The following is a 25091-nucleotide window of genomic DNA, read 5'->3' as shown; positions in this document are numbered from 1 at the left end:
TGAGAGTGAGGCCCCTCAACACTAAAGAAATAAACGATAGAAAAGAATGAGTGGTAAACACACTTGAATAATAATAACAAGGGACAACGTGTGCACTGTAAAAAAACTCAGGCCCCATTCATTTCGCTGATTCGAGTTTAGAATTCGAGTTTTGCTACAGTAAAAAGCTCTCACAAACAATCACATCTAATTTTTTTACTACAGTAAAAAACTCTCACATAAAATTACTTCTTAACTCGAATTAAAAACTCGAATCAGCGAACTAAACGGGCCCTCAATTTCTCTCCCGGATGAAAATCTTCACAGAATAGGGCAAGACAAAAATTAACTGTCTAAAAATGCATTCACGACTAACGACAACCACTTTATCCCTATTCTAGATTTGATTTGACAACCGTTTTTGGATGGTGGCACCCTTACTTTAAACTAAACCTACGAGAAGCTTATAGATAAAATTTAGTGACTAGTACAATCAATCTACGATCATAAAAGCTCATATTTTTTCTCTTTCTCTATCTCTTTCCTAAGTAAACATATATATATATATATATTTTTTTTTTTTTTGATAGAAAGTAAACGTGCTATTACTTACAAAAAGATTTAAAAGTACGTCGTTTCCAATATCTTTGTAATAATTTAAATTATTAATTCTCTTACGAAAAGAAAAGGAAAGAAAAACCACCCGAACGGACTTGGAGTTGATGGGTGAGTTTGTATGGGCCATTTTGGGTCAGTGCGGAAGGTTATCCGTGAAGCCTTAGTTAAATGGGCCTGGCCCAACTGACGTAATCCCGATCAATAACAAGCCATGAATAATGTCAAACGTATTTTGTTTTCCTTCATTTTTATCAGGTATGGCAGAGACTAGATAAGAGAAGAGTGAGTCCTACAAAAATAAATAAATCAAATAAAAAATAAAACAAACCTGAATAACTTGATCAGTTGATTTGGTTGTTCTGACCACCACCCAAACCCTCCCTCAAACTCACCCTTTCTTCTTCTCTCCTCTCTCTCTCTCTCTCTATTGCTCTGCAAGTGTTTTGTACAAAAACCTGCTTGTTTGAAACCCTAGATTCTCTGAAACTCCATTTCCGTTTCTGTTCTTCTCTCGCTCGCTCAGTCCATTGGCTTTGTTGTATCGGCGGAGCTCCAATCCAGTGTCTTCTTCTTCTTCTTCTTCTTCGTTTCGATCTCGTCAATCTCTCGCCTTCCATCTCCGTTTCTCGACCGTCCTCCCATGGCCGACGGCAAGTTCGATCTGCCTGACGATATCATCTCCTCCAAACACTCCGATCAGCCTTGGACCGTCAAAGGTATTTCTGCTTTATTTGATTCGTCTGTGCTTTTGGTAAATTAGTGGTTTCGCTTGATTTTTCCTCGGGATTCGTTCGATTCCGGGCTAATGCGAAGTTAAGCTTTAATTGATTGGACTTGGTTCATTTCTCCGTTATCGAAAATTGAATTCGGTAATTAGTATTTTGAGCATCGTCAGACATTCGCATTTCTCACATTTTAATTCCGTTTATTGTTTGTGCTTCAGATCACGATCTCTCTCTCTCTCTCTCAATTTTTTAAATCTCTCATCTTTTTTGGTTTTTTTTATTCGTCTGGTCAATTTTTCTGGTGATACCTACTGGTTTATGGTTTCTTTATTTTCGAAGAAATTCACTCAAAGAATTGGTTCAGTACTACAAATCGTTTGTAAATCCGTAATTGAAGTATTTCTTTAGGCAAGGAGTTTGTTGTTATTTTTGTTGTCGAGTTTTCTAGAGAAGTAAATAAGACCAAGAATTTGCGTTTCTGCATTGATTCATCTCATTCGACAACTATTTAGATTATTTACCTCGCATAGCCGATTTTTTTTTCTTGCCCCCAAATCACTAATTTTTATTTAGTCCACTTAATTAATAGACAGGCCTTGGGGTGTGGAAGTACTGAAAATAATGTTCCGTGATTGAGATCTATCTAGTTAGCGGGATTTTCTTCCCTATGATGATGGCGATTGCATCTTGTAGACTGAGTGTTATGTTTGAGGCTTTTAGCTATTAATAAGTGCTCATTTCAGCTCCTTAATTTAAAGAAACTCTATTTTAGTTGATCGGCTTTGCAGGATTTTCTAATATTGTTTGCTTTTGTACTGCTAGGAAGGGGTTTGCATTAGTTCAAACTTTTTTCCTTTCTGTTCTCTCTCTCTCTCTCTCTAGTTTGAAAGAATTATGCTCTTTCAGTTTATGATTGATGTGGTATGTCAGGTGTTTATTTATTTCAAAGAGTTGCTGAGGCGCCAAATTCTTAATAGACTTGTTAGTATTGGATATCCATTTGCTGGTGTATGCAAATGTTTTAGTATGTTTGGATGCGGCATGTATGGAAATACTTTAGTGTGTGTGGATGTGGCATGTGTTACCTTTTTCTTCACATATGCCTCTTTTGTTGATGTGATTCTGTATATCGACAAGTAGTTTAATGCGTGTAGCTGCATGTGAAAATTGAATTGTCTTGTCCACATCACAATAGATATTTAATTCATCAATTAGGCTGTTACTGTGATCAGAGTCATTATCAAGAATGAATGTTGTCACACTTTACTCTATTAAAGTTTTAGGAAATCTAAAACTAGTACTCTGATAACTATCCTGAACAGTCACTCTGACAGTCGTAGCCATTATGATGGATTTTCCATCAGATGGTATCAAAATCACAACATTATGTTCCGTTTTCACAACATTTCCAAATTCGTTTAACTCGTAACGGGGTTTTAATTAATTACTTAACAAGAAAGTCTTAAAATTGATTGGCTACATCAAAGATTTGGAATCTTTGTTGGTTATTTTCTAATTTTTTTCCTCACTTATTTTATGCTCTCTTTTTTTAATCATCTTTATGTCATCCTGGTTTAAGAAGGAAACTGTTGTATATGTTTGTTTATATTATTTTCTGATTTGTTTGCATACTTTTATTAGTTGAAAGTGAAACTTCTGGAGGAAATGGTGGGGAAAAGGTGCTTTCTGGGTCACTTGATGAGTCGAGAGGTATCTATATTTGCTTGATCCTTTTGGAAAATTTTTTACCTCCCTCTTTTGGTGGGAATAGAGCTTTTCATTAATTTATTTCTTTTAATGTGATTTATGTTGTCGATTTACCGAATTACTGCAGATCTACCGGTCTCAGAAAGCAGCATACCTTTGTCTCCCCAGTGGCTTTATGCCAAACCAACTGAATCTAAGATGGTAGGTGCTTTGGGTTGCCTTCAATCATGGTTGCTTCGTTTTTATTTCTGATAAAAAAAAAGAGAGGAAAAAAATATAATACAGATGATGATTTGATGCTTGTTTAAAAAAAAAAAAAGAATATGATGATATGATGCATATTGCATAATCGTTCAAGCGAGGGAAACTGTAGTACTCTGGCTTGGTTCTCACCCAACATTTTAGTAGCTGAGGTGATATAAAGGCTTCAGATCTTAGGCCCTTATATCACCGAGGCAGAGGCCAGTGTACCATATCTCTTTCTAAGCTGCAGCTTTGGTTTCACTTTACCTTTTTCTCAACTCTTTCAACATATAAAATTTTTAGGGAATGAATTCTGAATATTACATCTACCAATTGAATATTTGTAATTCTTAATTATTTCATGGTACGAACAGAAGAAGCCTCTTTATTCCATCTGTCATTGTACTGATTTATCGAACATGTGCTGCCGTCATTTAGCCTTTCACCTTAGATTCCTGTTTTTGATATAAATATATATATATATATATATATATATTATTATATGGCAGGAATTGCGTCCTTCAAGTTCACTTGCACACCCCACAGAAAACAACCAAAAGGATGGCTGGCGTTTGGAAGGTTCTGAGGACAAGAAGGATCGGAGGCGGCTTAACACTGATGGTGAAAGTAGCCGCCGCTGGCGTGAAGAGGAAAGAGAAACTAGCTTACTTGGTGGTAGAAGGGATCGCAGGAAAGTAGAGCGCCGAGAAAATGTTTCAATGAGGGAAACAACTGAAAATCGAGCATTACCCGCTTCCGACCGATGGCATGATGGTCGTAACTCTGTCCATGAAGCAAGACGTGATAGCAAATGGTCATCGAGGTGGGGTCCTGAAGACAAAGATAAGGAGTCACGAAATGAGAAGAGAACAGATGTGGAGAAGGAAGATGCTCATAATGAAAACCAGACTTCTGTAGGTAGCAATCGGTCTGCTTCTGAACGTGACTCAGACTCGAGAGATAAGTGGAGGCCACGCCATAGAATGGAGGTTCACCCCAGTGGGTCAGCGACATATCGTGCTGCCCCGGGATTTGGACTTGAAAGAGGAAAGACAGAGGGTTCAAATTCAGGATTTACCCTTGGACGGGGAAGGGGAAATGTTATTGGGAGATCATCTTCCTTGGGCCTAACTAACGCTGCTGTTCCTGAAAAAATTGAGAGTGTTCCTGGAAAGCCAAGGTACTCGTCTGATCATTTTTGCTATCCAAGGGGGAAGCTTCTTGACCTTTACCGTCTGAAGAAGCTTGATCCATCTTTTGCTACAATGCCAAATGGGATGGAGGAACTACCGCCTGTAACTCAAGTAGACTTGGCTGAACCGTTGGCTTTTGTTGCCCCTGATGATGCAGAGGAGGTAGCAAAAAGATTTGTTCAATGAACTTTTTTCTCTTCCCCTGCATTCTGTATTTTTTTTTAATTGAAATTTATTTTTTGTTTGTATCTGGTTTGTAATAGGCCATCCTTCACAGCATATGGAAGGGAAAGATTACGAGTAGTGGTGTAGCTTATAATTCTTACAAAAAGGGGGTGTCAACTGACAATATAAGAGGTACCTTTTTCAGCTTAGTGGTGGCCTCTGGCCTCTGACATCTGTCCAGAACAAAAGTAATTCTTACTCTTAAAGGTGTTGTCTTTTCAGATGTTGGAGAAGTTGAATCAATAGATGGAGTTGTGGATATTCTTCCGTCAACCCTTATTGAGGAGACTGATGATGCCACACTCGTAGCAAATGATGATAGTACTTTGTGGAACTATGATTCACAAAGGAAAATTGTTGATGGTGGGTTGCAGTTTGTTTTACTTTTTGAGTATTGACTTGCTTAGAGGGTCCTGTTCTCACATCCAAATTAATTATGTGTGAATAATATATATATATATATATATATATATTTTTTTTTTTTTCCTTCAGAAAAGGATGTTAAGCATAAAGAAAAGGAAGAAAAGGCTACCTCAGCAAAGGGTCCTGGTGGATCGAACTCAATAAGTTCAGAAAGTAATGGTATTTGTAATGAGATAGAGATTGGTGGCACATACCACAGTGTCTTTCAGCCCAATGTTGACACAAATAGGCAAAAGGTAGCTTCTTCTTTTACGTGTTATCCATGCTTTGATGACACTTGTTCTGCCAAGTTTCTTGATAATTCAACTTTTCACTATATTTTGTCTCATATGGATTATAATCAGAATGGCAACACCAGCGGTGAGGATAGAGAGTTGGAAAAGAATGTCCCACCCGAGGATTTATGCTTGTATTACCTTGATCCTCAAGGGGTGATCCAGGGACCATATTTGGGGGTTGATATTATCTCATGGTTTGAGCAAGGTTTTTTCGGCAGAGACTTGCCTGTCCGCCTGGCAGATGCTCCTGAAGGAACACCTTTCCGAGATTTGGGTGAGATCATGCCACATCTGAAAGCTTTGGATGGGCAAGTCAATAATATTGATCAAAGTTTGGAGATGGAAGAAGCCGGAGGCTTTGGAGTTAATGTTGGGTCAAATTCCCCTTCATCTGCTCTTGTTTCTGGAGTTAGCGATTCATCTGTTGGAAATGAGCCCAGGTCATTACTACCTGAGTTCATTGACCTCCCAGCTAAGCTTGTTCAGTTAAGAATATCTGAACCTGAAGATCCACAGCAATTGCCACATTTCAAGGGTCAGAACTTTCATGATTTTGTTGCGCAGGATGAAGGTTTTTAACTTGTGTCATTATTCTTTTTATGACATTACTATTATTTCGTTACTACTACTACTACTACTACTACTACTACTACTACTATTAGTATTATTATCTTCTTTCAGAACCTATAATAACAGTTCTCTGTTTTTCTAGAAATTGTATTTCCCGGAAGACCTGGGAACCCTGGCTATCCTGCGGCAAAATCTTCTGCAAATGCTCGTGATCCTTTAGCAAGTTCTGGTGGCCACCTTCTTCCGCTGCCTGAATTTGCAGAACCTGGTTTGCGAAATCAGACAGAAACTAAATTGCATCCTTTTGGCTTGCTGTGGTCTGAGCTGGAAAGTTCTCAAATAAAGCATGCAAAGTCATCTAGTACATCTTCTAGCCTAGGCCGGACTGCTTCTTTTGGTGGCATGACTGATCCAGCTGCTGTTGCTGACACATGGTCTGATGTCTATGGAAAAAATACACTTCCGGATCCCAACTTATATCAAGATGTGATGAATGTGCGCAATTTATCACGAATTGAACATGAACCTAGCCATCTTGATTTAGCAGATCAGTTTGTGTCGCAACAATTGCAGCAACAGCAGCTCCAACAACGGAATATGTTGTCTAGTTTTGCTCAATTGAATGAATCAGTCTTAGAGCATCTGCCAAGTGAAAATCTTATTCACCACCAACAATTGGCGAGCCTTTCTCCACCAGATCTAGATCATCTTATGACGCTTCAGCTGCAGCAGCATCGACAGCTTCAGCTCCAGCAACATCAGCAATTGCAGCAACAGCAATTTCATCAAAAGCAAAAGCTGTTGCAGGAACAACAGCAATCTCATGCACGGCAGGTGTTGCTAGAACAGTTATTGCATGGTCAAATGCAGGATCCTGGACTAGGACAACCTCATGTTGATCCTATAAGAGCTAATAATGTTCTAGATCAGATATTTTTGGAGCAACACCTTTTACATCAACTACAACAACAGTCTCACCACCCTCCTAGGCATGTGGATCCATCTCTGGAGCAGTTCATGCAAGCAAAATTTGGTCAGACACCACAACAGGAACATCAAAGAGATTTATTGGAGTTACTATCTAGAGCACAGCCTGGCCAACAGTCTTTGGAACATCAGATGCTTCAGCATGAGCTGCTGCAAGCAAGGCAGTTGTCAATGGGAATGAGGCAGCGGGCCAGTATGGAAGAAGAGAGGCATATCAACCCTGTCTGGCCTCAGGATGAATCCAATCAGTTCTTCAGGGCCCACGTTGGTAGTAACAGAGCTCTCTCATCTGGCTTTGGTCCATTGGATGTTTATCAGCGGCAACAGAGGCCGTTTCATGATGAGCAGTTGGGTCATCTTGAGCGGAATCTTTCACTACAGGATCGACTTCAGCTTGGACTTTATGAGCCTGCACTGCCATTTGAGCGGTCAATGTCTTTGCCTCCTGGGGCTGCAGGAATGAACCTGGATGCTGTAAATGCTATGGCTCGTGCTCACGGATTAGACATGCAGGAGTCAAGTGCACGTATGAAATCTGCTGGTCAAGTGGGACCATTTCTCTCTGGCACTCACTCTCACGGTCCTCATCACCCTTTAATTTCTAATCAGTTTCAGGCTTCACATATGGTTGGACTTGAGGGCCGTTGGTCTGAGAAGAATGAGCTACTTGAAAATAACTTTATTGATTCTCGGTCTCAATTGCATATCCCTGCCGAGCAACAGAGAAGGGAATCCGAAGTAAACGTGACTTCTGAGGATGCAACATTATGGATGTCAGATGGACTTAATGATGAGAAGTCAAAGCGATTGTTGATGGAGTTGCTCAATCCAAAATCAGGCAATCAACTTACTGATCCGTTGGATGTGAGCAATGAGCCTTTGTCTGAGGGAAGGATGTTATTTGGCCGGTACTCTGGGTCTGGGTCAAGCTTATCTGATATCCCTTTCAGTCAAGCTAATTTAAATAATCCATATGGAGTGAGAGCATATAGTTCAATTCCAAGTGAACCACCACAAGAAGAGCACACGAGCAGTGATAAACTGCCCTTGAAATCTGATTCTAGGGGGCCCTCCGTGAACAAAGAGCGGCCGGAGGTGCATGGGTTGAAAAGTGAGGCTATGCTTAAAGGTCGGGATTTCGAGATCCAACAAAGCATGGTTGAGCAAGCAGGCTTGGTAGATCGGTAAGTTCCACTTGTATATATTGCATTGAAGGAAAACCAGAAATAATTCCAATTGATAAGAGTCCACAGGGACCAGACTAGCTGTCAGGGCGGGTTCATCTTTACTGTTTTGAGAAGATACTGAAGCAGTACACCAGTGAATGACTTAGTTTTTTTTTATAATGATTTTTTGTCCCTTATTCTGGCAGAGTGTCAGTCTCATTCAAAGGGCAAGAAAATATTCTGCTTAGACGCCCATCTGTGTCACGGACGCCATCATCCCAGGATGGATTGTCTGAACTAGCATCTGATCCAGTTTCAAGGGGGATGAATTCTCTGAGTGGTGTTCCTGATGGTATGTTATTGCTTGAAACTGTTGCCTGAATAGTCGATTATTTTCCATTCCACATGCAGGGTTCTGTTCTTGTTTTTTACTTTATTTTTCTGTATTTCCTTTCTGGGTTGGGATGCAGGGCTGAGATAAATTATAACAAAAAGTGATTAATTATAGCTGTTAAATTTCAGGGGTTCGTCATGATACTGCGGGTAATCTAATAAACCAAGGTCCGGATGTTACAGCATCTTCCAAGAGGGATATGCGCTTCCGCCGTACTTCATCCGGCAGCGAGGCTGATGTCACAGAGGCATCCTTCATTGACATGTTGAAGAGTAATGCAAAGAAGACTGCTCCAACAGATACCCATTCGACGGCCGGAATTCCAGATTCATCTGATGGAATGCAAGGCCGAAGTGGCAAAAAGAAGGGAAAGAAAGGGCGGCAAATCGACCCTGCTCTGCTTGGCTTCAAAGTTACCAGCAATAGAATTATGATGGGTGAAATTCAAAGAATAGAAGAATAGTGCAATTTTAACATTTTCTTTATCGTTCCTTTCCTGATAGTTCAATAGGTTCAGAGTGTAAAGTACCCGTCGATGAATTTTTGTGTTTATAATTTTTTCCCCTTTTAGTGACAAATGTGGTAAATTTTAGACAAAGGGGTATGGCAAAATGCCTGGTTTACAAATCTGAATGTGCAGCTACTGGATATAGTTTTGTATAGACTAACAAGGTTCATAATGAAAATAATTGCTTAGACAAAAAGAAAAATATAATTTTAATTAAACTCGTCGTTTGTACTTTTGCCTGTTTTTAGCCATTTTCTTTTTCAGCATTTTTCACTCTTATTAAGAAAACCTCGTTACGGTAGCAGTGTTTAGAAGTAAAAATGTAAGTTATCGTAAAGGTCGCAGGAAAACAGAAATATAAATGTCATTAACTTGATGGATTTTTCTCTTATTTATCTTAAATGTAAGTTATCGTAAAGATAGCAGGAAAAAAGAAATATTCAGGTAAATATTGAAATTCATTATTTGCAAACAATTTATGAAAAAGTGCATATTTCTTTTAATTCAAATTTTGGATATTTATCTCATTTACTCTATCCACTTCTGAAGAGTATTTGTGTATATATATATATACACACACACATATATATAAGTTTTTTTGGTCCCTAAATATAGTTTATAAGGGTTATGAAAAGAGGCATATAATAATCTTCCGATTTTGAAGCTCCTAGGCGTTATTCCTTAAAATTTCCCATACTTGTGATTTGGCCGGTCTGACCAGACCACCATCCAAAAGTCCCAAACGCTTCCCCTCTCTCTCTCTCTCTCTCTCTCTCTCTCTCTCTCTCTCTCTCTCTGTGAGTCTCGTCTCTGCAAGTGTTGCTCTGATAATTGCCGTTTGAAAACCCTAGATTCTTTGAACCTCTAGCTCTGTTTTTGGTCCATTGGCTTCGCTGAGCTACAATCCACTGTCTTATTCTTCTTCTTCTTCCTTTTCTTGATCTCTTCACTCTTTCAACTTCTTCCTTTCTCGACCTTCTTCCCATGGCTGACGGCAAGTTCGATCTACCTGACGATATCCTCTCCTCTAAACACCCCGATCATTCTTGGACCGCCAAAGGTATTTCTTGCTTCTTCTTCGTCTTCTTCTTAATTTGGTTTGTTGTTGATTTTGGTGAATTAGTGTGTTTGAATGCGTCTTCTGTGTATTTGATGGATTTGCCGGTAATGAAGGATTGAGTTTTCTTGATCTGAGCTTAATTTTGCCTTTTTGAACAAAATTCAAGTTCGTTAATTAGCAGTTTGAACATCGTTTGAGACATTCGGATTTTCGTCCTTTTTATTTCATTCATCGGTTTTTTACGCTTCAAATCACATTTTTTCTTGAGTGTGGTCAATGGTTGGTAACAAATTTACAAATTCCACATTTTTCTTGTAAGTTTTCTTGGCAACCAGATTAGAGGTACAAGGAATTTTCAATTTTTTCAGTGGATGAATTTTGGAAATATGTAAACTATGTACTGTTTGGTTAGAGATTTCTTTCATCGACTCTCTAATTTGTGAAGATATTTTAGCATGCGTGGTAATGGCATGAAATATGCCTCTTCTATTAGTGTGAAAGTAGTACTCCCCTCATTTGGAGATTCTTGCACTCATTTTTATTATTCATATTAGCTTGGTCTTCGGAGCCAAACTGTTGTAATTATTTGTTTGTAATGTGTTTTGTTGTTTGTTCGTTCTTTATTAGTTGAAAGCTCTGGAGGAAATGCTGGAGAAAAGATGCTTTCTGCGAGTCTTGATGAGTCAAAAGGTATTTATATTTCCTTGGATTTTGTTTCTCTCTCTCTCTCTCTCATTTCTCCCTCTTTTCCTTCTTATGTGATTTTTGTTGTGGATTTACCAATTACTGCAGATTTGCTGGCCTCAGAAAGCAGCATACCGTTGTCTCCCCAGTGGCTTTATGCCAAACCAACTGAGTCTAAGATGGTAGGTGCTTTTTGAGCCATCTGCAGATTTCGCTTTTATAGGATTAGAAAATTGAAAGAAACTGTTTTCTTTTTGTTTTGTTTTTTGTTTTTTTTCCCTCCTCTCTTTAACAGCAAAGTTTTTGACAGTGCTTGATAATTTTAAAGCCTTTAACTCTTAATCAACCTGATGTCGCTGAGCCAAAGGCCATTTATCCTACGCTAAAATTCTTAGTTCCTTTTTCCTTGTTTTCCCAACCTTTTTCAAGCATATGAAACTTTTTTTGAGAAGTCTGATTCTTTCATGGATCAAATTGAAAAAGTATGTGTACGTGTTTTTTCTCTTCCCCCTTAAGTCCCCCTTCTATTTCATGTAAGCTGGCGTCATTGGCATTTCATAACTATATCTGTATTTTTTGTTTTCTTTTAATGGCAGGATATACGTCCTTCGAGTTCGCTTGGGCACCCAACAGAAAATAACCAAAAGGATGGTTGGCGTTTTGAAGGGTCTGAGGACAAAACGGATTGGAGGCGGCTCAACACTGATGGTGAAAGTAGCCGCCGCTGGCGAGAAGAGGAAAGAGAAACTAACTTACTTGGTGGCAGAAGGGATTGTAGGAAAGCAGAGCGCCGAGACAATGTTTCGATGAGGGAAACAACTGAGAATCGAGCACTGCCTGCTACTGACCGACGGCATGATGGTCGTAACTCTGTTCATGAAGCAAGACGTGATAGCAAATGGTCATCAAGGTGGGGTCCTGAAGACAAAGATACGGAATCACGAATTGAGAAGAGGACAGATGTGGAGAAAGAAGATGCTCACAACGAAAACCAGACTTTTGTAGGTAGCAATCGGTCTGTTTCTGAACGTGACTCAGACTCAAGAGATAAGTGGAGACCACGCCATAGAATGGAGGTTCACCCTAGTGGGTCAGCCACATATCGTGCTGCCCCTGGATTTGGAGTTGAAAGAGGAAGGACAGAGTGTTCATATTCAGGATTTACCCTTGGACGGGGAAGGGGAAATGTTATTGGGAGATCATCTTCTTTGGGCCCAACTAATGCTATTTTTCCTGACAAAAATGAGAGTGTTCCTGGAAAGCCAAGGTACTCATCTGATAATTTTTCCTATCCAAGGGGTAAGCTTCTTGACCTTTACCGTCTGAAGAAGCTTGATCCATCTTTTGCTACAATGTCAAATGAGATGGGGAATTTACCACCTGTAACTCAAGTAGACTTGGCTGAACCGTTGGCTTTTGTTGCCCCTGATGCTTCAGAGGAGGTGACAAATATGATTTTTCAATGACCTATAATTTCTACATACTTTTTACCATATAGTTGTCATTTTAACTTAAATTTGTTTCCTGTCTTGTATCTGGATCATATAGGCCATCCTTGACAGCATATGGAAAGGAAAAATTACAAGTAACGGTGTGGTTTATAATTTATATCAAAAGGGGAGATCAGCTGAAAATGTAGCAGGTATTTTCCAGCTCAGTCGCCTCTGACTTCTGTCCAGAACAAATGCCGTTCTTACTCTTAAACTTATTTCGCTTTCTAGGTATTGGTGAATCTGTTGATGAAGTTTTGGATGTTCTTCCATCAACCCTCATGGAGGAGACCAACGACACCTTGTTGGATGGTACTTTGGGGGATGGGGATTATGATGCACAAAGGAAAATGGTAGATGGTGGGTTGCAGCTCAATTTATTATTGAATATTTCCTTAAAATATTTTGGTAATCTATCAGTATCCTACATGAATTGATAAACAAATTATGTTTTATTCAGGAAAAGATGTTAATCATAGGGAAAAGGAAGATAAATTCACATCAGCCAATGCTACTGATGGCTCGATCTCAGCAGTTTCTGAAAGTAATTGTATATGCAGTGATGTAGATAGTGATACTCCATATCATAATGTTGTTCAGCCCGATATTGACACAAGTTCAAAGGTAGAATCTTGTTTTAGCAATCATCCACATCTTTCATGACATTGATTCTGCCACTCTCCTTTTTTTTAATTTTTAACGTCAGTTTCAAGCTACCTGATACTTCAAGTTATAAGTTTCTCACTATATAATATTTTCTTACTATATAATTTTTTTTTTTTATGGAACACTATCAGAATGGCAACACCACCTGGGAGGCAAAGGAGTTTGAAAAGGATATCCCACCTGAGGATTTATGCTTGTGTTACCTTGATCCTCAAGGGGTGATCCAGGGACCATTTCTTGGGGTTGATATCATCTCATGGTTCGCACAAGGTTTTTTCGGAACAGACTTGCCTGTCCGCCTTGTAGATGCTCCTGAAGGAACACCTTTTCGGGATTTGGGTGAGATGATGCCACATCTGAAAGCTTTGGATGCGCAAGTTGATAACTTTCATCAAAACTCAGAGTTAGAAGAATTCAGAGCTGTTGAAGTAAATATGGGGTCTACTTTACCTTCATCTGCTCCTGTTTCCAGGATTACTGATTCATCTGTTGGAAATGAGGCAATCCCATCATTATATGAGTTCAATGGCCTCCCATCTGAGTTTGATCAGTGGAGAGTATCTAAACCTGACAATCCACAGCAAGTGCCACTTTTCAAGGGTCAAAGCTTTCATGATCTTATCGCACAAGATGAAGGTATTATGTCATTGGTGCTTTTATGAATTTATTTTTATATCTTAACATTTCAAGGATTTTGTTGTACAAGATGATGGTTTTGACCTTTGTCATTTACTTATGGGCTTTCTGACGATCCCATCCTAACAATTCTTTGTTTTTCCTGAAAATTCATTGCCAGGAAACCCTCTGAACACTGGCTATCCTACTGCTAAATCTTCAGGGTACACCCATGATTCTGTCGCAAGTTCTAGCAGTCACCTGACTCTGCAGCCGGAATTTACTGAACCTGGTTTGCGAAATCAGACTGAAACTGAGTTGCATCCCTTCGGTTTGTTTTGGTCTGAGCTAGAAGGTGCTCAAACGAGAAATCCAAAAAGTACATCTTCTAGCTTGGGCAAGACTTCTTCTGGTCACATGGTTGATCCAGCCATTGCTGCTGAAGCATGGTCTGATGTTTACAGGAAAAATAAGCCTTCAGATGCAAACCTGTATCAGGATGCGTTGACTGCTCGCAATTTCTCACACATGGAATGCGAACCCAGCCATCTTAATTTAGCAGCAGATCAGTTGATGTCGCATCAATTGCAGCAGCAGAAGCTCCAAGAACGGAATATGTTGTCTACTTTTGGACCAGTCAATGATTCGGTCTTAGAGCATTTGTCTAGTCAAAATCTTATTCACCATCAGCAGCAGTTGGCGAACCTTTCTGCACCAGATCTAGATCATCTTATGACACTTCAGCTGCAACAACATCAACAGCTTCGATTCCAGGAACAACTTAAATTGCAACAACAGCACTATCAACAAAAGCAAAAGCTTTTGCAGGAACAACAGCAATCTCATGCACAGAAGGTGCTGCTTGAACAATTTTTGCGTGCTCAAATGCATGATCCTGGTCTTGGACAGCCACATGTTGATCATTTAAGAGCTAATAATGTTCTAGATCAGGTTTTTGTAGAGCAGCAGCTTTTACATCAACTGCAACAACAGTCTCACCATGCTCCTAGGCACGTGGATCCATCTTTGGAGCAGCTCATGCAAGCAAGATTTGGTCAGACTTCGCAACAGGATCATCCAGGAGATTTATCAGATGTACTATCTCATGCACAGCTCGGACAATTTCAATCTTTGGAACATCAGATACGTCAGCATGAGCTGCTGCAAGCCAGACAGTTGTCAATGGGACTGAGGCAGCGTTCTGGTTTGGAAGAAGAGAGGCATATCAATTCTTTCTGGCCAACTGATGAATCCAACCAGTTGTTCAGGTCTGGTGGTCACCGAGCTGAGCCTTCTGGATTTAATCCATTAGATATTTATCGGCGGCAACAGAGGCCATCGCATCTAGAGCAGTTGAATCACCTTGAGAGGAACCTTCCACTACAGGAGCGACTTCAACAAGGGCTTTATGAACCTGGTTCACTGTCATTTGAGCGGTCAATGGCTTTGCCTCCTGGTGCTTCAGGGATGAACCTGGATGTTGTGAATGCTATGGCTCGTCGTGCTCACAGTTTGGATATGCAGGAGTCAAGTAAACCATTTCTTTCCAGCGTCCCTGCCCATGGTCCGCATCACCCTTTTACTCCTAATCAATTTCATGTTTCACGTGTGGATGCAATTGAAGGCCGTTGGCCTGAGAAGAATGGGCAGTTAGAAGATAACTTGCTTGATTCCCGGTTTCAACAGTTTCATATCACTTCTCAGCAGGAAAGGAATCCTGAAGTGAAGGTGACTTCTGAGGATTCATCTTTACGGATGTCGGATCAACTTAATGATGAGAAATCAAAGCAGTTACTGATGGAGTTGCTCAATCGCAAGTCAGGTAATCAGCTTTCTAATTCATTTGATGTGAACAATGCTGCACACTCTGAAAGAATGGTGTTGAGTGGGCAGTTCCCTGGATCAAGCTCATCAGATATCCCTTTGAGTCTTCATCCTGACCGAGAAGCTTTTTTAAATAATTTATTTGGTGGTGAGAGAACATTTAATTCGAATCCATGTAAACCACCACAAGAAGAGGTGGCCAGCGATGAAAAGCTGCTCGTTATGTCTAATTCCAGAGCATCCTCAGTGAACAAAGAGCGCCTGGAGGTGCATGGTTTGGAAAGTGAGGGTATGATGAAAGGTCAGGATTTTGAGACGGAACAAAGCATGGTTAAGCGGGGTGGCCTCGCAGCTCTTGATGACGGCAAGAGATCAATGAATAATCTAAGCAGGCATTCCTCCCTCGGAGTCACAGGTATCTTGACTCACTTTTTTTTATATTTAATTTATTATTATTCTTAGTCACTGTGATGGGTATATTTCTTTCTTTATTTCTTTTTTGGCATCTTTGAAATCCCTTTTATATTAAACCCGGATATCATGATGATTTTAATTTCTTACAGGTGGGATTGTAGGCATGAAAGATAAATTTGGACCATGTAATTCATTTCTGGACGGTGTTGCAACAGATAGGTGAGTTTCGTTTCTGTTCATTTTACAGAGCCCCAAGTAATTCAAACTGTCCTTGCATTCTGCATCTTTATTGTTTCTAGAGGTGCACAAGCAATTCACGTGGGAATGGCTTAGCTTTTTTTTTTTTTTTTTTCCTTTCCATTACTTTTATTAAATCCCGCCAGTACTGAGATCAATTTTCTTTACAGGATGTCAGCCTCGTTTAAAGGGCAAGAAAATATTCTGCTGAGACGCCCTCCTGTGCCACGACCACTATCATCCCAGGATGCGTTGTCTGAACTAGTATCTGATCCGGCATCGGGTGGACAAAATTCTTCGAGTGGTGTGCCTGATGGTATTGCTTCAATAATAAACTCTTTTATGTTTCTATATATTGCTGGGTTGACTGGGATGAAGGGATAGGGTTTGAATGGGGGACAAAGATGAACTCAATTAAATGTAGTGATTAATGCGAACTATGGAATTTTCAGGGGTTCGTGAAGATACAGTGGAGGGTAATCCAACGAACCCAGGTTCAGACATTACGGCGTCTTCTTCCAAGAGAGATGTGCGCTTTCTCCGTACTTCGTCGAGCATTGACGCTGATGTCTCAGAGGCATCCTTCAGTGACATGCTGAAGAGCAATGGCAAGAAGACTGCTCCAACGGATTCCAATTCAACTGCTGGTGTTCCGAAATCTACAGAAGGAGCGCAAGGCCGAAGTGGCAAAAAGAAGGGCAAGAAAGGGTCGCAAAAAATCAATCCTGCTCTTCTCGGTTTCAAAGTTTCCAACTCTACTCGCATTATGATGGGTGAAATACTACGCATAGATGACTAGTGCCGTTTAGTCTAGCCCTTCCTTTTTTCTTTGTTGTATAGTCCTCGTCTCTTGATAGGTCCTTGTTAGAGGTTTCTGGGTGTAAATTATCCCTATGAAAATTCTTTGATTCTTTTCCCCTTGTACATCTCAATGGTATATGGTGACTAAGGGGAGTGGCAAAATTGCCTTTAGTATACAATACAGATCAAGAGTGTGCAGTGACGGGATATAGTTATGTATAGACTAGAAAAGTTATATAATGAAAATAATAATTGTTAGATAGTATTGTACATAAGAAAAAGAAAGTTGCAGCTTAAGTGTTTCTTATTAGTGCCCGTCTCTAGATCTCTTTGTTTTTGTTTTTTGTTTTTTTTTTTTTGTTTTTTTTTTTTTTTTGTTTTTTGAAACCTCTTCTTTGTAGCGAAGCTTATTTGAAAAATAAATAAATAAAAACCAAAACTTGTATTTTAGAAGGAAAAAAAAAAACCCCAAAAAACAATCAGTAAATGATGCACGGGCAAATAGAAGGTGATGTTCATCCATCATAAATTTAGCTTGGTAATCTTATATTCCCGCATCCGCCATACTTTTCTATTAAATCCGCAAATAAGTGGCATTCACCTAAATCTCTCTCTCTCTCTCTAGAGAAATACAGCATTTTCTTTTTTTTAAAAAAGGAACAATATAATATACAACCAACAGCACAAATTACTAATCTCCAGGCTCCGGCAAAAGAAAATAATAATTTTTTTTATTATTTTTTATTTTTTTTGGCTTGTTTAAAGAAAATAATAGTTGGTCAACAACATTGCTCATCCACGCCATTTACCCGGGAAAAGCTCCAGAACCGTTCTTCCCATGATCCAATCCAACTCTGAAGCTGATAAAGGCACTTGATTGGCAATAAGAGAAGCAGCTTCTTTGGCTTCTTTATAACCACATTCAGGAACAACATATGGGAAGTCACTGCACCAAATTCATTCAAAACAATATGGTTATTCCATTTAATGTTTCTTAATTTTATCTTCTTTCCCCTCAAATTGTTGGTATAATTTGTAACAGAAAACAAGAACGTTCGCTTACGTGCCCCACATGACGCGGTTAGCACCAAATGTGTGAACAACTTGGGACAAGGAGTGGGATAAATCCTCATATGGGAATGGTTTCCTTGATACCCTGAAAAGGGCACTGAATTTTACATATACCTGTGGAGTTGAATATTGATATGGATTTCACATCATGAATCCAATTCAACCAACAAACACATTGATCAGGCTACAAGTCACAAAACAATTGCGTAAAGCGCGATAAAGTTATGAAGTTATGACCAAGTCGTTATTGATAACCTCTTTATCATCTGATTGTTATAGGTAATCCTCACTCAGTACTTGCGAAACAAAATAAGAAGATAAAACTTTTGAGGTAAATGATGTAATGGTGGTTGTAGGCTTGGCCTAATGATAATTCCATGCCTATCTCCAATGTTGAGGTCTAGGGTTTCGAATCCCATTACCCCAAGTTTACTAAAATACATAAATAAATAAAACTGAAGTTCCAACGAAAGCATTAGAATCCAGAGGTTTAACCAGTTACGCCAGAAGTTCTCCTGAAATCCAATTAAGTTTTAGTGTTCTCCACTAAGGGTGAGAAGGGCTAGCATACAACAAAAAGGAATAGTTAAAAGGTATTTATGTCATTTTTACCTGTGGGAATCTGGATAGGTTTAAAAGCTGAGGGAAAGCTTTACTCTCTTCATCATTCCTGCAAGACAACATCTTAAGTAGTGACAATAGTAGGGATATGCTGGTCACGAAAGAATATAACAGAAGGAAAGCTCACGTTGGTGGTTTGCAGAAAGCCAAATGATCAAGCAACACAACCGTCCGTGGAAATTCTGTGCACAGTTCCTCTATTTCTGAAATATGAAGACTGAGACCCTGAAAAATGTCCCTTTAAAGCTACAGTTTTAATCTAGATATAATATATGTACACACTATTAACAAGGCAAAATGATACCTTCATACACATGAAACCCACTGGGATTCCAAGCTCTCCTGCCTTCGAGAACAATGCCTTTCCAACTTCGTTTGTCATCTGCACAAACCCGCCACCATTATTTCAAGAAAAAAACAAAGAATAACCCTGAAACATAATAACGGTCAAAGTGATGCAGATGAGGATTATCTCGCCCTCCCTTGCTTTGAGATGAATCTAATGGATTTTCATGGAATTTTCAGGAAATTTTCAGTGTCAACAAGAATAATTAAATTACAGTAGTACATTCTTTAAAGTGAAGTCACCCTTTACCAGTTTAATGAATGTTAAAAACAAGCAAATGGTAAAAAAAACATCTTCCTTGCTTAAATCGAAGAAAAGAAGCTCTCAACTTTTTTCTAACGCGTAAGCATGTAAAGAGTTCCCACAGATCATCTTATCATTGAAGACAAAGGTTATAAGCTCACATCAGATTAAAAGGCTAATTAATACCTTCTGACCAGATGGCCATAAATATGGATTAAAGCGAACAGCTTGGTAACCATCCTAGCATCAAAGAGTATTCTGTAAAGCTCATAATTTGTCGAAGACATAAACACTGCGCTAGTTAGTTGATTATCTGAGATTTCTAGAAACCTCTGAAACAAGGCGTTCAAGCTGCTTAACCCCACTTCCATCCTCAGATGGATCAGCAAGACAACATCCCACAAATTTGGATGGGTACCTCTTCAGCACACTGTTGAAAGGAAAACAAAAAAAAAAAAAATGTTATTTGCTTTGCAGTCTTTCAAAATCCAAAATTTTTTTACATAAAAAAAATAATGAAAATTGAAGGGGTAGTATTTTGAAATGAACATCAAGAGTAATGATATACATATTATCTGACCTTGTCACTAGAGAATGGTCGAACTTGTGATTAATGGGCTGCACTATCAGTGCACCATCAACATCTGCTTCTCCCATGCACTGTCAAATACACACACACACACAGAGTAAGGAAAAACAATCACTAAAAGCAGAACAGAAAATAGTAAATAACAAGAATTGGCACATTTTTCTGTTAAGCGTTTGTCAAAAACAATAACAAAAGTCATACACTCAAAAAAAAAAAAAAAAAAAAAAAAAAAAAAAGGAAAAAACAAAAAAAAAAAAAAAAAAAAAAAAAAAAAAAAGGAGTAACCAAACTAATAATGATGAAAAGGAAAGGTGATACCTTGAGCAAGAAATCGACATTCCCAGGTAAAGTGGGTTCATTTCCCGGAAGGTAAGGGAATTTATCTGCCGCCTGTTACCAAAATCAAAACAGGGTGAAAGATCATTTTAGCCATAGGAGGGAAAAAGAAAAGGAAAAAATTGATAATTATTTGTGGGTTTTGCTTACTTCTTCAGGAGACGCCCAAACATGTAAATGGGAATCGATGATTTTGGGATCAGATAGAGAAGAAGCCATTCTTGCTGAAGATGACCTGAAATGGGATTTTCTCCAAAACGACGCAAATGGGCGCGAACGATGAGAATGGCGAGGAAGAAGTGGAACTGACAGCAGCAACCTCAGCTTCTCTGCCATTTGTATTTTGTAAATATGGATATGGAATAAACGTGGACTGTACAGTAAAGAAGTAACAGAATTACGTGCGGCACATAATTGGAGTAAACGACAATGATAATGTAGAAAGTAGGAAAGTGACAGGAGAGGACAAAATAGAAACGGCGCCAAGCAAGAAAACGACAATAAATGAAAATGTCGTCAAGCTCGGAATAGTGACAGATATATAAAGAGAAACGACCAAAAAAAGATGGGCAATATGAAAACGACAATAAATTCCTAACGACATCGACAAGCTGAGAAAGAAGGTACACGAATTAGAGGATGATAAAACAACTATGGGGCGTTAAAAATTTAAAAAAAAAACAACTTGAGTTATAACTTTATTTAAGTTGATGTTCTTTTAAGTTTAAACTCGAGTTTAAACTCAAGTTTGGGACTAAAACTTGAGTTCAAGTTTCCCATTCAACTCGAGTTCGGAAACTCGAACTCAAATTAATGAACAGTGTTTTTTATGTTCTTAAAAATGCTATAACTTTTTCGTTTTAATTCTGATTGAGATGATTTTTTTTCTATGCATTGATAACGAAAAGACAAATAAAATCTCACCCATATACCCTATTAAAATTTTCCATCAGCATTGAGTTTTTATTAAAATATTATCTAAATACAAATTCAAGTTTTGACTCACTCAAACACAAACTCAAAAAGATTTTTATCTTAAACCATAACTTAAATGTACACAATCAAACACAAACTCAAGTTATAATTCAAATTCAACTCAAAATCTACACTCAAATCACCGAACTCAAAAACGGTAAAACAACAACCCCTATATGTACCGAACAACAATTATTAACAGCAAATAAGATAACAACATCATTATCAGAAAATAATAATAATAAGAAACGACAATGCAAACTGCTAAACGATGAAAAAAGTTAACTGCGGCAAAGGAGAAAACGACAATCAAGAGGAGTCAACGACAAAAACAAAACGAATAGAAGGGAAACAAGTGCAACAACATACGATAAAACGACAATGTAGCAAAAGACATAATGAATGTAAAAACGAAACGAAGAGAAAATAAATTAGCTACGACAATGATAGAAATGAATTACTTGATTATCTTGAAAAAAAGATTGGAATACAAAAGACAATTTCATCAATTCATATCATAAACGTCACCTAAATTAACTCACGAGGTATCAACGTGATACAAACCGAAATTTAAAAGAGCTAAATTAACATTTTTCATTATAAAAAATCATTTGTCATTGGTGATTAAAAAATACAGAATACAAATACATAATATTCTCAGTTTAAAAAAATAATAATAATAATTTACTTTTTCAAATGGAGACAAACTAGGAATATGGCCGGTGTGGATATTTTATCTGCAGAGAAACAGGAGGATAAAATTGTCATTTAGAAAAAAATCATCAAACAAGTTTTTTCTAATCACTCTTCACTTCACAGTTGTAACTTGCACTTCAACTGCTGTACTATGCGACTGACGACTGTACCTTGATCACATCGCTTCTAAAAGTTCTAACAAAGTAAAAGAGGTGAAAAGACCATATTACCCCAACCGAAAACCCCTTTCTCTCATCATCATCTATAAAGTTTATAACAATTAACAACAGCCTCAGTACTAGAATCGCTTTCTCAAAAATCCTTCTTCTCCGTCCATCAATGGCCGCTCCTTTCTCAGCCCTGGTAATCTCCTCTGTTCTACCACAAACCCTACTCCCGAAAGTTTTGATTTTTTTTCTCTTTTTTATTTTCAATTTTTATTTTTATTTTTATTTTTTTGGTTTTTAATCTTATCTTTTGTGCAGTCGAATGTCGGGTCGCGAAACGTTTCGCAGATCGGAGGTTTCAGCTCCACAGCCTCTTGCAGTTCAAGCAGGCTCTGGAGGGTTTCATTGGTGCCCTCGAATCTAACGATGTCGTCTGACTTCCTCACTGGGTCCTCTTCGCGTCTCTTTCCTCTGACATCCTCGTCCAATCTCCACTCTTCTCGGACAAAACCTCGTCCTTTTAGCTCTATCCGGGCTACTGCTGAGGTTAGTTTTCTTTTCTCCTTTTCTTTTTCCCAATCTGTTTGGATGTTGTGAAAATGAGGAGGAAAATAAAGAAGAAAGTGTAAGCAATGTAATGTTACGTAATTAGAAGGTTTCATTTGTTGTGACTCCGTCAGAGTTGTTGAATTGTGGAATTCAGATTTTAGGATTATTGGGAAATTTCACAAGTTTGAAGATTCAACTTTTATATATATACATATATATCTGTGCTAGTTCTGTGGTTAGTTATCTTTTTCCTTGCTGCTTAAGTTGCAATAGTGTTTGGATATTGTTAAAATCACGAGGGAAAAAGCTAAGTATGAACTTGAATAATTATTGGAGTTTATTTGCTGTGAGACTTGTTCTATTGTGGAATTGGGAAATCGGGATTAGTGAGAAATATTTTGTAAGTTTGAAGCTTTGTCTTAATTGTTTTGTTCATCTTTTATTTTGGGGTCAATTTTAGGTAGCACCTTTACAATCAAAAGTGACCAACAAGGTGTATTTCGACATAAGCATCGGGAATCCGGTGGGCAAGCTTGCTGGGAGGATTGTGATTGGATTATATGGGGATGATGTGCCCCAAACGGCTGAGAACTTCCGTGCCCTTTGCACAGGTTTTTGTTCTGGGACTTGTTTTCTGCATATCGGTTATTATTTCAGCTGTGTTGATTTGTTGTATTACTTTTTGAAAACTTGCTTTGATTTGACCTAAATTGTGCTTTTTTTTTGTCAGGTGAGAAAGGCTTTGGGTACAAGGGCTCAACATTCCACCGCGTAATTAAGGATTTCATGATTCAAGGAGGCGACTTCGACAAAGGGAACGTGAGTGCTCTTCTCATGCTTATAGGCTCCTTTTTTTGGTCTATACTTTGTGCATTGCAATATTTGTTCACTTCACATTTAAGATTGATGTGTGTTGTAATGTGAATAATTTATTTGAAGTTGAACGATTTTCATCTGGGAGTTAGCTTGGCCGTAGCGTGGGAGATGTAACAGATATATATATATATATATATATATATATATGCATTTCTTCCATCATGCACTAGAAGATTCAAATGTTGGCACGGATGAGGTTGGAAAAGCTTTCAGGGTCAAATTGATTGGTTTACTAATTCTTGATGCTGGAATTTATTGCAGGGAACTGGAGGTAAAAGTATATACGGTCGCACGTTCAAAGACGAGAACTTCAAGTGTAAGTTACTCCTCACTTAGTCTGTGCTTTTGGTTAGAAGGGAAAAAAAATATGAAGGAAAGAAAGATGTATAAACCTAATTCAGGAAAATAGAGAGGAAAGGGAGAACTTGGTACGGTTTCCCTCTCCAATCCTTCCAACTTTAGAAGGATTAGAGTTCCAGTTGTAGTGAGGTTTTTGAATTTCTCAAGCCAATGCATTCCCTTATGTAATCTCTCCGACCAGACCAAATATCCTTCCACTTACCCCTCCAGGCAAACAAGGCCTTAGTTTCTCATAATTCTCTTGCAACAAGTTGGTAATGCGACTCACTAGATAAGTACCTATGCTGGATATTATCTTGCTAGAGTAAATCAGGAATATAGGAATGATTAAAATGTCCAGAATCCTTTCATCTACTATGTTGCTGATAAAATAAGTTATTTTGTGTTCTGTGAATAGGTGCTTTCAGATATACTTTTTTTTTTACATGTCGCTTTTTGTTTCTTAATTATTATTTTTCTTTATTTCATGTTGCAGTGGTTCATACTGGACCTGGAGCTCTTAGCATGGCAAATGCTGGCCCCAATACCAACGGAAGTCAGTTCTTTATATGCACAGTGAAGGTATAGTCAAAATCTAATACTCATTTTTTGTTGCAGTTGTAAGTTGGCTGGGAAAATGATAATGAAACAAATACTATACGTGTTTTCCTTATGGCTTTTTTGGCTCAAGACATGAGTGATGTTATTGTGTTGTGAACGGCAGACACCGTGGCTGGACCAAAGGCATGTTGTTTTTGGACAAGTTTTGGAAGGAATGGATGTAGTTCGGCTGATTGAGTCACAAGAGACGGACCGTGGAGATCGTCCTAGAAAGAAGGTGACTATCAGTGATTGCGGTGAGCTTCCGGTGGCCTGATCTAGAAACCTTGTCAGTTTTACTAAGTTATCTGCTCCTTTTTGGGGCTTCGGACTAGTCTACTCTATCCATTAGAGAGCATTTTGTTTTGGCGTCCTGCATTGACAAAACGCCAAATTTTTCTGTTTTGATCTGTATTCCTAAATGATGTTGTAGACAAAGAACAAGGAGTTTTCAGTTAAGTATATGCTGAGGATGTCTCGAGTGTCCCCCAAAAAATGAAAATAAAACAAAATAAAATAAGAAAGATGAATATGCTTCAAATGATGAATGATATCACATGCTGACATGCAGGGTAGTGCGGCTATAAATTGGCCCGGGAACCGGCTCAGCCCACTTAATATGAGGCCCACTATGGTATAGGGCTGGCCCGTTTACACCTCTAAGCGATCTTGAATTTTGTCTTAAAGGAAAAAAAAAAAAAAGGAAATCTTGCTGAAATTAAGCTCGTTTGGTTAGAAATTCATTCTCTGATTCGAATTATGATTTATGATTCATTACAGTATTTTATCTCATAAAAAATATACGTAAATCAAGAATAATTTTAATCTCATGATTTTAATTTATAAACTAAACGGTTCTAGTTTTAATTTATAAAC

The 25091-nt window shown here is 38.4% G+C and overlaps 4 protein-coding genes across 4 annotated transcripts; 3 read left to right on the top strand and 1 right to left on the bottom strand.

Annotated features, from left to right (window-relative positions):
• The first annotated feature begins 950 nt into the window (after positions 1–950).
• On the top strand, positions 951–9205 carry LOC21400473. The gene is made up of 11 exons (XM_024161845.1): positions 951–1313; positions 2964–3032; positions 3157–3230; positions 3782–4627; positions 4729–4822; positions 4913–5053; positions 5183–5349; positions 5458–5962; positions 6104–8132; positions 8321–8466; positions 8637–9205. The coding sequence occupies exons 1-11, from the start codon at positions 1238–1240 to the stop codon at positions 8969–8971; spliced, it is 4482 nt and encodes a 1493-aa protein (XP_024017613.1). The 5' UTR covers positions 951–1237; the 3' UTR covers positions 8972–9205.
• Positions 9206–9682: 477 nt separating this feature from the next.
• On the top strand, positions 9683–17118 carry LOC21400472. The gene is made up of 12 exons (XM_010092369.2): positions 9683–10076; positions 10704–10766; positions 10869–10942; positions 11357–12202; positions 12309–12402; positions 12482–12610; positions 12711–12874; positions 13048–13552; positions 13713–15770; positions 15919–15988; positions 16177–16322; positions 16459–17118. Exons 1-12 carry the CDS (start codon positions 10001–10003, stop codon positions 16803–16805), a joined length of 4572 nt encoding a protein of 1523 aa, XP_010090671.1. The 5' UTR covers positions 9683–10000; the 3' UTR covers positions 16806–17118.
• Positions 17119–17286: 168 nt separating this feature from the next.
• Positions 17287–20341, bottom strand: LOC21400471 (2-pyrone-4,6-dicarbaxylate hydrolase). Its single transcript, XM_010092368.2, has 10 exons — positions 20164–20341; positions 19996–20067; positions 19669–19748; positions 19419–19518; positions 19275–19328; positions 18804–18881; positions 18627–18724; positions 18491–18548; positions 17871–17992; positions 17287–17753 (listed from the first exon to the last, which is right to left on the bottom strand). Exons 1-10 carry the CDS (start codon positions 20230–20232, stop codon positions 17600–17602), a joined length of 885 nt encoding a protein of 294 aa, XP_010090670.2. The 5' UTR covers positions 20233–20341; the 3' UTR covers positions 17287–17599.
• Positions 20342–21808: 1467 nt separating this feature from the next.
• LOC21400470 (photosynthetic NDH subunit of lumenal location 5, chloroplastic) lies at positions 21809–24688 on the top strand. The gene is made up of 7 exons (XM_010092367.2): positions 21809–22047; positions 22170–22397; positions 22861–23011; positions 23131–23219; positions 23538–23592; positions 24112–24197; positions 24340–24688. The coding sequence occupies exons 1-7, from the start codon at positions 22024–22026 to the stop codon at positions 24490–24492; spliced, it is 786 nt and encodes a 261-aa protein (XP_010090669.1). The 5' UTR covers positions 21809–22023; the 3' UTR covers positions 24493–24688.
• Positions 24689–25091: the final 403 nt, after the last annotated feature.

Source organism: Morus notabilis, unplaced genomic scaffold, assembly GCF_000414095.1.
Source record: "Morus notabilis unplaced genomic scaffold, ASM41409v2 Scaffold689, whole genome shotgun sequence".
Classification (NCBI taxonomy): domain Eukaryota; kingdom Viridiplantae; phylum Streptophyta; class Magnoliopsida; order Rosales; family Moraceae; genus Morus; species Morus notabilis.
Note: the sequence above shows the minus strand (reverse complement) of the source record. Positions and strands in the feature narration are given on the sequence as shown.